General features: G+C 40.1%; 1 protein-coding gene across 1 annotated transcript in view; it reads right to left on the reverse strand.

The window, feature by feature from the left end:
• Window positions 1–15,298, reverse strand: part of smg6 (SMG6 nonsense mediated mRNA decay factor) — a 98,792-nt gene that overhangs the window by 13,461 nt on the left and 70,033 nt on the right. The window contains exons 10-17 of the mRNA XM_079805380.1: window positions 9,403–9,548; window positions 9,179–9,295; window positions 5,823–5,997; window positions 5,523–5,739; window positions 2,140–2,307; window positions 1,807–1,974; window positions 1,541–1,685; window positions 1,239–1,456 (exon numbers count right to left, since the gene is read on the reverse strand). Coding sequence (XP_079661506.1) covers window positions 1,239–1,456; window positions 1,541–1,685; window positions 1,807–1,974; window positions 2,140–2,307; window positions 5,523–5,739; window positions 5,823–5,997; window positions 9,179–9,295; window positions 9,403–9,548 — 1,354 coding nt within the window. The remainder of the gene's footprint in view (window positions 1–1,238; window positions 1,457–1,540; window positions 1,686–1,806; window positions 1,975–2,139; window positions 2,308–5,522; window positions 5,740–5,822; window positions 5,998–9,178; window positions 9,296–9,402; window positions 9,549–15,298) is intronic.

A 15,298-nucleotide genomic window follows, 5' to 3' on the forward strand; every position in this document is an offset into this window, starting at 1 on the left:
GGTGTTGATGTTCCTGGAGAAAAAAGTACCTGGGACAAATTGTTCCGGATAATTACGGTGGAAACGCGGATTTACTGACCTCCAACTTTTGAGGGGTAGCATAAACAAAAAATAATTAAAAAAATATTTTTATTTAGTGAGAAATAATGTGGAAATCAACATTGAACATTTTGTAACTAACATGAATTTTGTGGCTACATGAATTTAAATGGCTGTTAGTCAACATGATACATTTCCTGACTGTAATGAAAATAATACAAAATATAACATTTTGCAGAGAAAATTCAAAATATCTCGCTTCCTGTCGGGTTTTCAGATTTTGCTCCCAGGGTAGGTATTGGGCAGTTACATGTGTCTACCGAATGTCATACTTGTACGTGAAACATACAAGTAGCACAAACGCTTAATTGGAATTTTGTAGGTGGCACTTTTTCACTTCTGATGTGTGTGCAAAGTTTCATGAGTTTTTGAGCATGTTTAGTCCCTAAAAAATCATTTCATTTCAGAGAAGAATAATAATAGACCAACCATAGGGCTGGTCCGAATACCATTTTTTGAGCTTCGAATATTCAATGTTGATTACTACTGAAGCTTCGAAGCTCAAACATTGAATATTCGAAGCTTCGGAGTGAAGGGGCTGAACATATTCTTCTCTCTAATAAAAGCAGGAATCTGGAGAAGCGGCGCACCTCACACTTATATGTGCAGGGCTTATATGCTCCGAGAACGGACACTGCAATAGTGATACAAAACACACAGGTCTGTTACGTCCCAGTTTTGATATATTATAGTAGTAAAATCATTTTGTTCAGTTAGAGAACAGATTAACTACAATTAAAAACTGAACGTGCAGTGTGAGCCAAACGAGAGTCGCAGAACAAACTGCAGCAGGAGTCAGATTTCATTCATCACGAGAGTGAGGAGCTGAATGACAAGATGATCGCAGAAGATTTGGTTTCAAAGCGAAATGTAAAAGCGCCTATTTAAGGGAGTTTGTCATTGTACTGTTTTGTTGCTGTGTTTTTCATTAAGAATAATTGGCTAATGAACCCACAATTCAAGCAACCCGCCCCCGAATTACTGCTGACGAATCCTCACCTTTAGCACTCAACTTGATGGAAAACTTACAAAGGTTCAGATAAAAACAAAACAATATGGAAAGAGAGGAATTGAATAAAACTGAGGTTTGAACCAAGTGTGAAACAGCATAATCCTCTGTAGATTAACGCCACACAAACCTTTTGTCCAGAGGTGTCCTCACTGCGGAAGGCGATGGACTCCAGTGTGTTTCCTCTGCTGGTAAGTGCTCTGATGCAAGGATCTCTGGACTCAAAGGCTTTCTCTAGAAACATGACTGCTGCTCTGGCTCTCTCCTGCACCTGTCGGGCATGGGCACCATTACTGATCCCCTCACGACTGTCCTGCCCTTTAGCCAGGCCGTCCAATTCCGTGATCACTGTCACAAAGACACAGAGAAACATTAGACAGAAAGGAAGAGTGAAACATTTTTGTGCATTTTAATGATCAAAGAGGGTCTCACCGATAAGAGGCACAACCAGAATGTACGTCCCACAGGCCAAAAGCTTCCTCAGGCCCTCCAGATGATCTATGAAGCCGTTTGTGTCAGGGACTAGATAGAATGGCCTGATCTCAATCTCCAACTGCCCACCCATCTGTAGAACAGCCTGGACGACAGAAACGGACACTTTGTCAGCTTTAATTAATTAGCTTTATTTATTCTGGTGCATGAAACACTAACATTAGAAGTAAACAATGTGTATAGATAAAGATGGCATCTTGAAATACTTGTATCTTGTCCCTGCGTTTCTGCTGCAGTGCCAGCTTGTGTGTGAGAGCGTGGCGCCGTGCCCTCAGCTCTCTGATATCATCCTCACTTCCGTCTCCATCAATCTCTCCATCGATATCCCCTTCTGATGCTGAGAGAGATGATTCCTCCACAATGACATCATCCTCCTGAGAAAACAGTGGAATTAGCAGTGCATTGCCCAGATAGCTAACCACACACTCTACTATATTGGGTGGGTTACTGGAAAAAGATTGTTGACGATTCAGGGAAATGCAAAACAAAACAGATGAAATTCTATTTCATTCATCCAGGAAATGAGAGGTTTGCTGTACCTGTTCTTGCATTTGCATCTTGTTCTCAGTATTTGCGCTGGCTGTAAGAGGTGTTGCCATGGAAATGTACTTTCCTCCCTTAAAAGCCAGCAGTGGCTCTTCCTGCCCGCACAGAGCTTCCAGGAAGTACTTCAGAACGGTCACTCTCTTACAGTCAGCTGCTATAGCCTTCCATACAGAAACAATGTGAGGTAACTACAGCTGTTAATTTATTCAATGAAATATGTTTAATATCATAAAACTAACAATGAATTTGACTAAAGTGATTCATTGAGTTGTGTGATTTCTATAACTGATCAGAATAAGAATGGCAGCACATGTTTTTTAAGTAAAGGCAATGCTTAATGGAAAAAGTACTGTATTGTCTCCTATGCCCACAAGAGGGCGCAAGCGAGCGCAACAAGCAAATGAAACCAAATCAAGCATTGCGTCTTTTATTGAAATGGAATGACATTCACTTTTTACAGTGCATTAACTTTTCAAACAATTGTTATTAAATAAAATATAATTTCATTAATGAGCATGTAAGGAAAATTAGGTAACAAAAGTGCATAAAACTGCAAGTGCATCAGTAACCTGAGAAAACACGACAACGTCATGTGAAAACAAAATAGCAGACATTCAGAAACAATCCATTTCCACTCACTAAACATCTACATATTAGGGATGGGCATTTTTGTCAATTTCTCATTTCGATCATCGATAGGTCTCAAAAACGAGTACTCGAGTAATTGGGGGCGGGGCATGTGCAGGGGGCGGGGCCTGTCCGTCATTGAGATAATGAAAATACTGTTATGAAAATGGTTGTTGACAAATACAAACGTGACATGAAAACGGGTATATGAAAACATGAACATATAAAACAAAAAATAACTGCTAGATTATGATGCATAAATGTCTTTGAAAAAGAAACATCTTTATAAAATGACCGTCTCAAATAACCAAGTCAGTAATATCGCGCATTGCCTTTGCGCTGAAACTGTGAAATAACACCACCCTACAGAGCTTGCTAGCTGGTTAATAAACTCAACCAAACGCACCCTATATCAATATTAATATGAAGATTATTATGAACCTATTACGACATAAATCAACACAAAAGGACGTGAATGCGCACGTGAACTTCAGCGTGCTAGATTTTACAGGCGAAGGGTTTGAAACGGAACATTTTGAATGCGCTCTTCCCTTAACAACGCTGATACACGGACAACGAAAGCACACAGAAACAACATTTTATTAAAATCCTGTTCTCATTATAATGCTTTGACAGATTGACTCTGCACATCATGCACTTAATTTTATTATTCATGATCGAAGCGTTTACAAACATCACTGCGCGTTTTCGAACTCATAGCGAAAAACAACTTTAAATAAACTAGGTCTACTGTTAAAAAATACGAGAACAGTTTAGCACTGCTGCATTACTAATATCAATGATTCTGAGAAAGAAATAGCCTATCTAAAAAGAATATGACCGTCTCTAAACCATCATGTCGAGCATGAAATATGCGTTTGAGCTGAAACTGAAGAGAATGAACAACAGCCGGTATAACGGCAGCGCTTTTCTAGCTTATTAAGCTCAACCAAACGGTTCTTATATTAGATTAATCAGATATAGAAAACATAAAAGTATCTTACAACGTGCATCTGCAGAAAAGGACACGAATGCGCACATGAACTTCACGCGCTAGTGTTCTCGCTAGTTTCTCTGTGGATCAGCTGATACACGGGGAACTAAGCACAGATCATTTACAGCTTTCTATTTCCATTGTGTTCTCATTATAATGCTATGTAGGCTATGACAGATTGGCGCTGCACATCTTGCACTAACCATTTAATGATCACAGTGATTCCAGACATCACTGCAGTGCACGCCTCAGTTTCACTTTATTTCGCCGCGGTCTGGAGGCGCTGTATAACACTAATCAATCAGACCTCCGGTACCGCTCAAAACGACGCAATAACCAATAAAAAAGAGACAAATATATATTTTTCAGGGCGATCATCGTTCTCATGATCGATGATCGCTGTCACGTTCGAGTACTCGATTACTCGACCACTGTTGCCCATCCCTACTACATATTGCTCGTCAAAAACACCATACAGTCAACTTGACCTGCAGCGAGTACTGAACGTTTTTTGGTGAGGTATGATCAAGTTTGTCTTTGCCAGCTGCGCAATATGTGGATACATATAACGTTATACCGCATGATTTTGCCACCAACTGAGAGGATTTTCGTCAGCAAGTAGCGTATCTTCTCTTTCATTTATATCCACCTCATGCTCCAAAGCCCTGATTGCCTTCTTCTGCACTGCTCTGTATCTGACTGTATACGCAGTTGAACAGGTTGCCCATTTTCTCTCTGACTCCGAGTCCTAACTGTTTTTTCCGCCTTTTTTCAAATGAACAACACAGCTGCACCGCGCTAGCCTGACAAGCAAGACCCACATCAAGATGTTGGGTCTGGGAACTCAGCATTGGCATTGCTCAATCCGAGGGGCGGGATAAACTGTTGTCTTTCAAATTCCCTCTGCACGCAATAGGATAGCGCTACAACCAACCAGAGCAACGAAGAAGGTGAACCGGAGATAGTTGATAGATTAAACTTTTGCTGTATCCGGTCGGCAAACCTCCGAAAACACATCTTCCTTTCTTAAGAATGACTTCAGTGCCGTTCTTTGTTCTTTTCTTAAAGAAAATCTTAACTCCAAGTCTTCCAGAGTCGTGGCCAAAGCCGATTCGAAAGACCACTGTTCGCCAGCTTCTTTGTTTACGAGTAGCACGCGGAACCGCGGCAACTCTGCCGTCATTATGTTAAGCCCACCCACCGACTATATACACGATGTGATTGGCCTGACCAGAGTTTGGTTTTTCCAGCTCGTATGCCAACGGAGAGTTGCTAGACTACCCTGGCTGCAAATTAGATTTGCTGCCGCTAGGGTGCGTCTAGATTTCTAGGCTAGCACCGCGCTGTACTGGATAAACAAACCACATCAGTTCCGTCATCATCATGTCTCACGCGCCTCTACCAAAAATTCGAATGCACGGATGTGCATTTTTTTTGTAAATTCGACAAACATTCGAAATTCAAATTTTTATTTGACAGCCCTACTAAGAGCACCAATTTTGATACATTATTCACCCAAGAGGCAGTCAATTTAATCAAATTAGAATTTGAAATAAATAAGTAACTAATGTTTTCATTAAAATAATTTAGAGTAGAGTTTTAACTAAAATAAATCAATAAAATAAAGGTTAAATAGCTAATTATTGTAATCTAAAGAGTCCTAATTTAATACATTATTCATCCAAGCATGCAATATGGGAGTGTAATGTGCAATGATGTAATGTGTTATTATGTATACATGTGTACATTACTGACCGCATCTGTTCCTTGGTCTATATAGCAGGCTTCCTGTGGGGCAGCGAGCAGTGGGACAAAGCCAGAGAGCATTTTGTCCTCATCTAGCTGCAGGACTCTGAGCTCCTCATCTCCTTCTCCATCTGCATCAGCTTTATATAGCAGAACCTCACCATGATACACATGTGAGAAAGAGTTGCACAGATCTGCAAGACACTGCCACACATCTGGACTCCCCCTACAAACACACAGAGAACCATATTACTCCAGCTCAGCTTCAAATCAACACAGTCCTGTGAACACAAAGCGAGCAGGACTCACTGAATACTGCAGGGAGGAGGGTTCCACTTGTCTGGGTGTCCAAGCATCCAGTCGGACCAGACCTTCATGCTGGGCAGCAGCTCTCTGAGGTCGGGCAGGAAAGCGGACACCCGTACCATCCCCTCTTCATCATCCATCTCATCAAACTCCCCCAGCTCTTCTGCTGGGATAGGCTCTGTGAGAGACAAAAAAGAGAAATCACACTAACAGACAAAGCAGCATAGGGCTACCAAATACCGAGATTTTTAACTAGAATGAGGCCTCTTAACCTCTTAAGGCCCTTTCACACCAAGCGTGATTAAACAGGGTGAACGTATGCTGCGATGACATTCTTTAATCAAAACAATAGATCCCTATCCCTAAGCTATTCACACCGGGCGTGAACAATCGCAGCGTGTCGATTTTTCTCTGTCGCCCCGCGATGAAATGAGCTGTCCAACTAGATTTGAGCTTACCCAAGCTGCTGCTGAATGGATGTTGAGTGTTATCATTGGTGTCTGAGAACAGGTTTATTCTTAAATGTTCTTTATACAGATGATCCTTTCTATTAATTTTCCACTGACTTATGCGATCTGAAGAGCTTGAAACAGTGTACAGAGTCAGAGAGCTCATTCGCTCTAGAGCTGTCAATCATAATATGTGATCATAACCAGGGTTCCCACTCTTTTTTAGCAATCATTTTCCAGGACATTTTCAATTTTACTACGGTGAGAATGAAAGACAAGGATCACACCCTAAAGTAATATATTGTAAGTGGCGTAGTTTATTGCCATGAATTATAAAATCAGTTTTTAATATGAGCTCTTAATCATACATTGATTGATTAAGAAGCTTGTTTCCGCCACAGAATAAAATCTAAAAAAGGTAATTGTGACTTTTCATCTTGCTATTCTGACTTTTTTTCTCCCAATTGACCTATCGTAAGCCCCTCCCCTTGAACGCAGATGAGCCAGTGGCAGCTGAGTATCAGTTGCGCTGAGACCGGAACTCTGACATCTTTAGGTTTCAGCGCCATAGAGAAACATTGGAAAATCCTATGCTCTCATCTGTTTGATAGTGTTTATGCTACAAAAATGGTAAAACGATGTGTCTGGGGTACTGTAACACTGATTCCAGGTATCCTGAGAGGATATTATAGTTGTCATACTCTCATTAATTTACGATTAAAGTTAGTGAGTCCCTGCTAACATACAAACCAAAATAACTAACAGTTCTCACGTCATGTACTGTTAGTCATGTACATGTCTCAGTGTAAGTAAAAAACGAAGATCTACATTTCAGTGCATCTCTCCATATTAAGATGGTTAAATGTAAATTAATTAAATTTTACCTTGCGGTACATGAACAGTGTTGATCCTGGATGTTGTCATCTGTGATCGTGACGACCATAATGAGGCTTCTCCCGCTTGCATTGAGATCTGTAAACCCTAGCTTCCAAATTAATCTCCCACCATATTTATTTTAAAATATTTTATATATTTAAGTCCCACTTGAATGCTCCTCGACGAGAGGTGGTCCTTCTGTGTCACAGACTTTATTGTGATTTATAGTCTAATTTGTTTTAGTATATTTTTTAAGGAGGACTCCTATTTTGATGGGTATTATAGTCTGTGGGTAGTGAAAGGGAGAGCTAACAGTTTACCATTTAGTTGTTTTCAGATACAAAGTTTACAGTTTATTAGCACCCCCGAAAAGGTATAAGGTCTGTATATGTTTGTTTACTGTTAGTTGTATGAGTGTTTCGTATAATTTTCTGCGTATGTTAATGATAATGCAATGGAGAGAGAGAGAGTTTGTGAATGAGACGTTAATGCACTTCTGCTTTGTTTGTTCAACTCTTACGGTGTTTTTTTTTGGAGTGAAAAACGATGTAATATAAACTTCATAAACCATCAGTAAAGTTTAGCCATCATTCAGATGGGGTCCGCTACATTCTGTGTCCAAAAACCTCTTGGGATAAGGACACTGACAGCTGTCATTGTAAGACTGTTAGCAACTCTAATGTTTGTTTGTCCGAGTTAGCAAGAGTAACTAAGGGGGGCAGGGCTTACCGACGGGTCAATTGTGAGTTATAAAGTCAGAATTGCGACGTGAGTGAAGATTTGGGAAAAGAAACGAGATGTCCATTGGGATAAAATGGACTAGGCCTATTGTTAAAACTCACGGAAAATCGAGTGATCAGATCGCAAAACAGAATGAAAAAGTGCTATCTGACCTTTATTTCCTATCTAGGCTAAACAAAGCTTTGTGCTTCACTCCTGTGGTAATATTCACGTGAAACAGCATTCACATACAAAACACTGGGTTAGTAAAAAAACAAAATTATTTTTTTTAAAGTAGAAAATAGTATTTATGTAAAGAGATATATTAAAATAAATGGAGCTCAACTCTTAAGTGGAAGGAAGCTATTTTTTTCCCCCTCACGTGCAACCTAGCGGATGAGTCATTATTTGGGTTAATAAAAATAACGAAATGATATATAGCTTTAAGTAGAAAATAGTATTTATGTAAAGATATCTAGTAAATTGCACCCCCTTTTTTTCAAATTGTGAGTTTATATCTCTCAATTCTGTCTTTATAACACGCAATTGTGAGTTTACATCTCACAATTCTTAGTTTATAACACAATTGCGAGTTAACATCACTAAATCTTTACTTTATAAATCGCAGTTGTGAGTTATAAAAATCCACTTTAGATCGCAGTCGGAAGTTATTACACATGTTCGATGATGGTTTCTGTGTAGTAGCAAAATGTATGCATCTTAATTTACTATTGTATGTTGTGCAACGGACGAGGTTAAAGCCAAATGAGAAAATTTACAAGATATATACGTACAAGACAAGATATACAAGATAGCGAGGCAATCAATCGTTTCGCATACATTGTGAAAGCTCCGTTCTTCTGCGATTCGTTTAGCTTTATCGCGTCACTCTCAATGTGAAAAGGCCTTTAAGAATGTAGATTGAAGAATGCAAATGTTTTGTTCCAAAACCTTACTGTGTTGTTGTCTACATAGACAGCTTTCTTTTAAGCCAGAATCCTAACTACATATATAGCAACACAATGTTGATTCATGTTGTCATTTTAGATTTTTAAAAAAAGATTATAGTAATGTTGTAATGCACAGTGGTATTGCAAGCTCTGTGCAGTCCAAATTTTGGCCAAAATAAGTCTCTTACCTAATTACATTGTCTAACTTTTTCTTTTAAAAGCAAAGGATTTGAATAACTTTACCAATTACTGTATATCAAGAGTAATTAGTTACTAGGGAATGTAACTTATAAGTTACTTTTATGTCTGCTTTTTAAATGTAAATGAACAGTAGTGCTGTCTATGTAGTAGATCATCTACTCACCAGCAGGTGTTTCCTTCAGGAGTTCAGTGCAACGTTGGACAAGGAGACCAAACATTGCTAAACCTAGGGATATGGTCTGCTCCTCCAATACGGACCGAGTTTCACCCTGCCCTTCAGCTATGAGAAAGAAAGAGAGAAAAATTGAGTGGCATAAAGTGAGAAGCAAGAAAGATTATTTTCAATGGACGGGAGAAGCTCTATGGCCACTGCTGTTGTATTTTTACCTCTAATCTGTGCATTATGAATGGTGAACATGTTAATTGTGATGATCTGCAGCATGCGTGAGCTGCCGAGGGGGGACGGGCTGTGCTGGAGGAGAGCCCGAAACTCCTGCAACACTCGACCAGCTACAGCAGGAAAACTCTCCATCCTGAGGACCAATCACAATACATTATGCAAATGAATTAATCAGAATAGTAATATTTTAAAGCAAAAAAAAAAAAAAACCTTTCTGTGGTATTTACCAGCATGCCAAAGATTATTTAGATATTTTATTTATTATTATTATTATTTCTATTTATTTATTATATCAGCAGAAAACAAATTATGGCAAAAATTACATCATTAATAATTTTGATATTTGAAAATCAAACATTTCCCAGGACAAGCAGGGCTCCAGACTGTGACCATTTTTTGAGAATGTGTTAGATTTGTCGTGGTCACATTTGTGCGAGTGCATTATTTCTGCAAAAGTACTCTCAGTTGATATTGTAATACTATATTGGCGAAACAGATTCGGCAAGCGCTCCAGTGCATATTGCGCTCTGGAGAACGTCAAATGTATCCACTTACAAGCAATGGCCAATCAGAGGTGTGTAATAATTTCACTTTCGGGCCCACCCAGGGACGCCAATTATGTAGTGATTTTACCTTCGTCCATCCAAGGACGTTAAGTAAGGTAGTGATTGGCACTCACGTCACCGCTGACGTTGTGATTTTTGGATCACACGTCACTTAAGGTGTGGTTATGAGTACATCAGATGACCACCTTCCCCCTCTATTAGTTTGGGACACTAGTCAAGGTCTTTTACCTTGGCCCTAAGAGAACACTCCAAACAGGAGGCGGTTCAATCATTTTAGATTGAATGTAAAGTGGGGAGAGTTGGTCAGCTGATTTATCTGAAAGATTGGTGAGATTTCTAACTTGTAGAGTCTCTTCTGTATTATCAGCACAATTGTAATAAAATAGATTTTATTAACAAAAGATAAACAAGAATTAAAGCTGCAAGCAGCGATGAAAGGGCCCTTGCACATGCACCGCCACCCGGTGGCCTCAGGAAAACAGTGAATAGTGGGCGACATGCATTTAAGTGGGTAAAGAATAGGCGAAATATGGCAAAGTCACTTCAATGTGCCACACTTCCTGCTGCCAGAAGGTGGCGCTATGACTATAACAGAATATTGGCATGTAGATGTCTTCAGGTTAGGACTTTTATCAAACATGTTAAGTTTGGGGCAGATCGGACATTGTATGCCTGAGTTACAACAACTTCCTGTTTTGTGGCGTAAATCGCATACATTAGCCCTTAGCCAAGTTTTGCTTGATTTAATGTGTTTCTAGTATGCTTGGGACTTGACGGCATATTTAAATGTGTTTCTGGGAGGGAATTAAAGAATAAAGCATGGAATTTCCTTTTGCCAGCAGGTGGCACTATGACTAGCTAATATTGGCATGTAGATGTCTTCAGGTCAGGACTCTTATCAAACATGTGAAGTTTGGGGCAGATCGGACATTGTATGCCTGACTTACAACAGCTTTCTGTGTCAAGGCGAAACATCAGACTTTGTCAGACCGCCACGGACCATAGACCGTAATAAAATATGGATGACGCGACTTCATTGACTTCCGCTTACCATAGTTGAAGCTTTCGGAGGCCCGTACACGGCGCTGACATCTTGGGACCGAGTCTGCGCAGTAGCGATCTCGGGACCGGAGTTGCGCAGTAGAGAGCAGGAAGTAGAGGCGCGATTATCAAAAGCCCGCCCACACTCTCACAGATGCAGAACAATTAATTATTATGGTGTGAAATAAACAGTTATGGAAATGTAGAAATTAAAGCTAAAGCTCCAATCTCCTCCCAAAAAAAGTCTGTTAGTGCCTCAGTGACAACTTCACTCAGAGAAGCCGTCAATCTCAGCTGTCAATCATGTCACACCCCCCGTTTTTATAGCATCAAAAAACTCACTAAAACTAAACTTATTTAAAAAACGAACACTTGAAATGAAATCATCGTGATAAAAACTGCCTAAAATGACAGAAACCATCTTTTGAAAACAATTATTTGAAGTGTAATTGAATTGTTTAGTGTGTCTCGCCCATTCTAATACATGTAAGGGGTGGGGTTTAGGAGCTATACTAGGACCGGCTACCGGGGGGCGATTGAGGCGTAGAAGCTTCAGTTTCTGAGAGGAGCACTACAGGCTTGACACAGACACGCACTTCAGCGAAAACTCAAGATCTTCACAATTTAACATCACCAAGACCTTAAGATTAGACTGACCAAATATGATGTTGATACGTTTAAATCTCAATGAGGAGTTAATCACAGTTTAAAACATGTCATTTCCTGTTGCCCACAGGTGGTGCTATGACTGTAACTGAATATTGGCATGTAGATGTGTTCAGGTCAGGACTCTTATAAAACATGTGAAGTTTGGGGCAGACCGGACATTGTACGTCCGAGTTACAACAACTTCATTTTTCATGGCGAAACAATGAACTGTCAGGCCGCCACGGACATGCCCTTCAGCGAAAACTTGAGATCTTCGCAATTTAACGTCACAAAGTCCTTTAGATTAGACTGATCAAATATGATGTTGTTCTGGTTAAATCTCAATGAGGAGTTAATCACAGTGTAAAACATCCCATTTCCTGTTGCCAGTAGGTGGCACTATGACTGTAACTGAATATTGACATGTAGATGTGTTCAGGTCAGGACTCTTATAAAACTTGTGAAGTTTGGGGCAGGTCAGACATTGTGTGCTTGAATTAAAACAACTTCCTGTTTCATGGCGAAACATCGAACTTTGTGAGGCTGCCACAGACACGCCCTCCAGGGAAAACTCAAGATCTTCGCAATTTAACATCGCGAAGGCCTTTAGATTAGACTTACAAAATATGATGATGATCTGATTAAATCTCTAGGCGGAGTTGATTAAAGTACAACTTCTGGAAATGGCAAAATTTGCAACAATTTTGCAAAGAAAATTCAAAATATCTCACTTCCTGTTGGTTTTTCAGGTTTGGCACAAAGAGACTTTTTTGTAGGTATTGGGCTGTTACATGTATGTACCGAGTTTCATACCTGTACGTGAAACGTAGCGGGAGGGGCACTTAGTTGAAATGTTGTAGGTGGTGCTATCGAGCCATTTTTCCATGCCTAATTCTGAAACTCATATGCAGATGTCCTCAAGCCAGGACTCTTATCAAACAGGTGACGTTTGGGGCAGAGTGGACATTGTATGCCTGACTTACAACAGCTTCCTGTGTCATGGCGAGACATCAGACTTTGTCAGGCCGCCACGGACACGCTCTTCAGCGAAAACTCAAGATCTTCACAATTTAACATCACCAAGGCCTTAAGATTAGACTGACCAAATATGTTGTTGTTCTGGTTAAATCTCAATGAGAAGTTAATCACAGTGTAAAACATGTCATTTCCAGTTGCCCACAGGTGGCGCTATGACTGTAACCGAATATTGGCATGTAGATGTCTTCAGGTCAGGACTCTAATAAAACATGTGAAATTTGGGGCAGATCGGATATTGTATGCCCGAGTTACAACAACTTCCTGTTTCATGGCGAAACATAAAACTTTGTCAGGCCGCCACGGACACGCCCTTCAGCGAAAACTCAAGATCTTTGCAATTTAACATCGCCAAGGCCTTAGACTGACCAAATATGATGTTGATCTGATTAAATCTCTAGGAGGAGTTTGTTAAAGTACGACGTCTAAACATTTTTGCAGAGAAAATTTAAAATATCTCACTTCCTGTTATTTTTTCATACTTTGCGCCCAGGGTTTTTTTTGTAGGCATTGGCCTGTTACATGTGTCTACCGAATTTCATACTTGTACGTGAAACGTCGCTCGAATGGCGCTTAATTGAAATTTTGTAGGTGGCGCTATCGAGCCATTTTGCCACGCCTAATTCTGAAAGCCATATCAGACGTACATTTTCACCACTGTTTTCGAGCATGTTTAGGTCCTCAAAAATGCAATTAATTTGGGAGAAGAAGAAGAATCGTCTGAGCAATTACAATAGAGTCCTCACACCATCGGAGCTCGGGCCCTAATAACTAACACAACTACTAAGTGAATACAATGAATGATAAAGGAATAAAGTGCATAAGATACATAAAATACATGTGATTAAGTTGAGTGTGGCTATGGAAGAGTTGCGTTATCTTATGGAAAGATAAACTGTTGTTTCTCTGAAACTAAGGTGAAGAACCTTATTATGCATCAAACAAATAAACGAAAGATTATTTGTTATTAACTAGCATCAGTTAAATGACCTCTAATGTAAATTAGAAAATCATATACTGATAATATACAACAATGCCATGGTTTCTGGATAGAGGTTTGGTTAAGTGATATTTACGTTCCACGTGGTTGAATAAGCAGTCTGGTGGCGGTGATTCTTCCACTGGTTGTGCTGGGTGACAATGCAGTGGGGAAAGGAGCTGGAATCCGTTTCAACAGTCTTGAACACGAAGATCTGTGGGATGCTGATCTCCTGGAGCACCAAAGGCTCCTAAAATCTGGAACACGCAGATGAGGCCCTGAAGTAGGTGCAGAAGGTCCTGGAACACGCAGACGAAGGAACCTCGAAGTGAAGGTTTGTTCTCCTGAGCTTAACCTTGTTGAAAATGTCTCTGTGTGTCTTCTGACTCTGTGGGTCAGACACTCAGGACTTGGTCAATCCGCTTTGGTCTCTCTGGCATGGAGACTCGGGACGTGCTGTAGTCGTCTCGCTGGACTAAAAACTCTGAACGTAGTGATTGTTAATGTCTCTTTCCTCACAGGCTGGAGGCTCAGAACGTGGTCTTATCTGTTGCTGCCTCACAAGCTGTAGACTCAGATCCTCAGATCTTTTGTTGTCTCTCTGGATTAACCAGAGACAGAGAACTTGGTGATCTGTTTCAGTCTCATCCTTGCAGGACTCAGAACTTGGTGAACTGTTTGTCTCTCTCAAGGAAAAACGCAGAACTTGGTTGCTCTGTCACAGTCTCATCTTCGCCGGACAGACTCAGAGCTTGGTTGCTCTGTCACAGTCTCATCCGCGCTGGACAGACTCAGAACAAGGTGTGTCTGTTGAAAGGGTACCTTTATCCTTTTCCGAATAGGAGGAGATTGCAATTTGGCGCTTCTCCATTCCAGTGTTGCGATTGGCTGCTGGCAACAGAGGGGGTCCACAGGAGGCTCACCCTCCTTTCCCCTGTGGAACTTATCTGCATACTGTACACAATTGGAAGTTTTTAAAGTGTCTTTCCAAACCACTTTTAAATAAACTTTTGCTGATAATTTACTCACCCCCATTTTATCCAAGATGTGCATGTCTTTCTTTCTTCAGTCGAAAAGAAATTAAGGTTTTTGATGAAAACATTCCAGGATTTTTCTCCATATAATGGACTTCAATGGGCTCCAAACGGTTCAAGGTCCAAATGACAGTTTCAGTGTAGCTTCAAAGGGCTTTAAACGATACCAGACAATGAATAAGGGTCTTACCTAGCGAAACGATCAGTCATTTAAAAAAAAAAAAAAGTTTAAGTCTAATAAGCATAAATTATCACCTTGCTCTGTTCTGTGATGCGCGTTCGTGACGTCACGTAATACGCAATTACGTAGTGTTTACAAGTTGAACGTACACGTGTACTCACACTAGGCACTGTTGGCTTGGGCACGGTATAAGCCTTGAACCATTTGGGGCCCATTGAAGTCCATTATATGGACAAAAATACAGGAATGTTTTCATCAAAAATCTTAATTTCTTTTCGACTGAAGAAAGAAAGACATGGACATCTTGGCTGACATGGGGGTGAGTAAATTATCAGCAGAAGTTTATTTAAAAGTGAACTAATCCTTTAAGTAAAAAGTACCTGATTTTAAATGTACTTT

The sequence above is a fragment of the Gobio gobio genome (assembly GCF_949357685.1).
Source record: "Gobio gobio genome assembly, chromosome: 22".
In the NCBI taxonomy this organism is placed as follows: Eukaryota; Metazoa; Chordata; class Actinopteri; order Cypriniformes; family Gobionidae; genus Gobio; species Gobio gobio.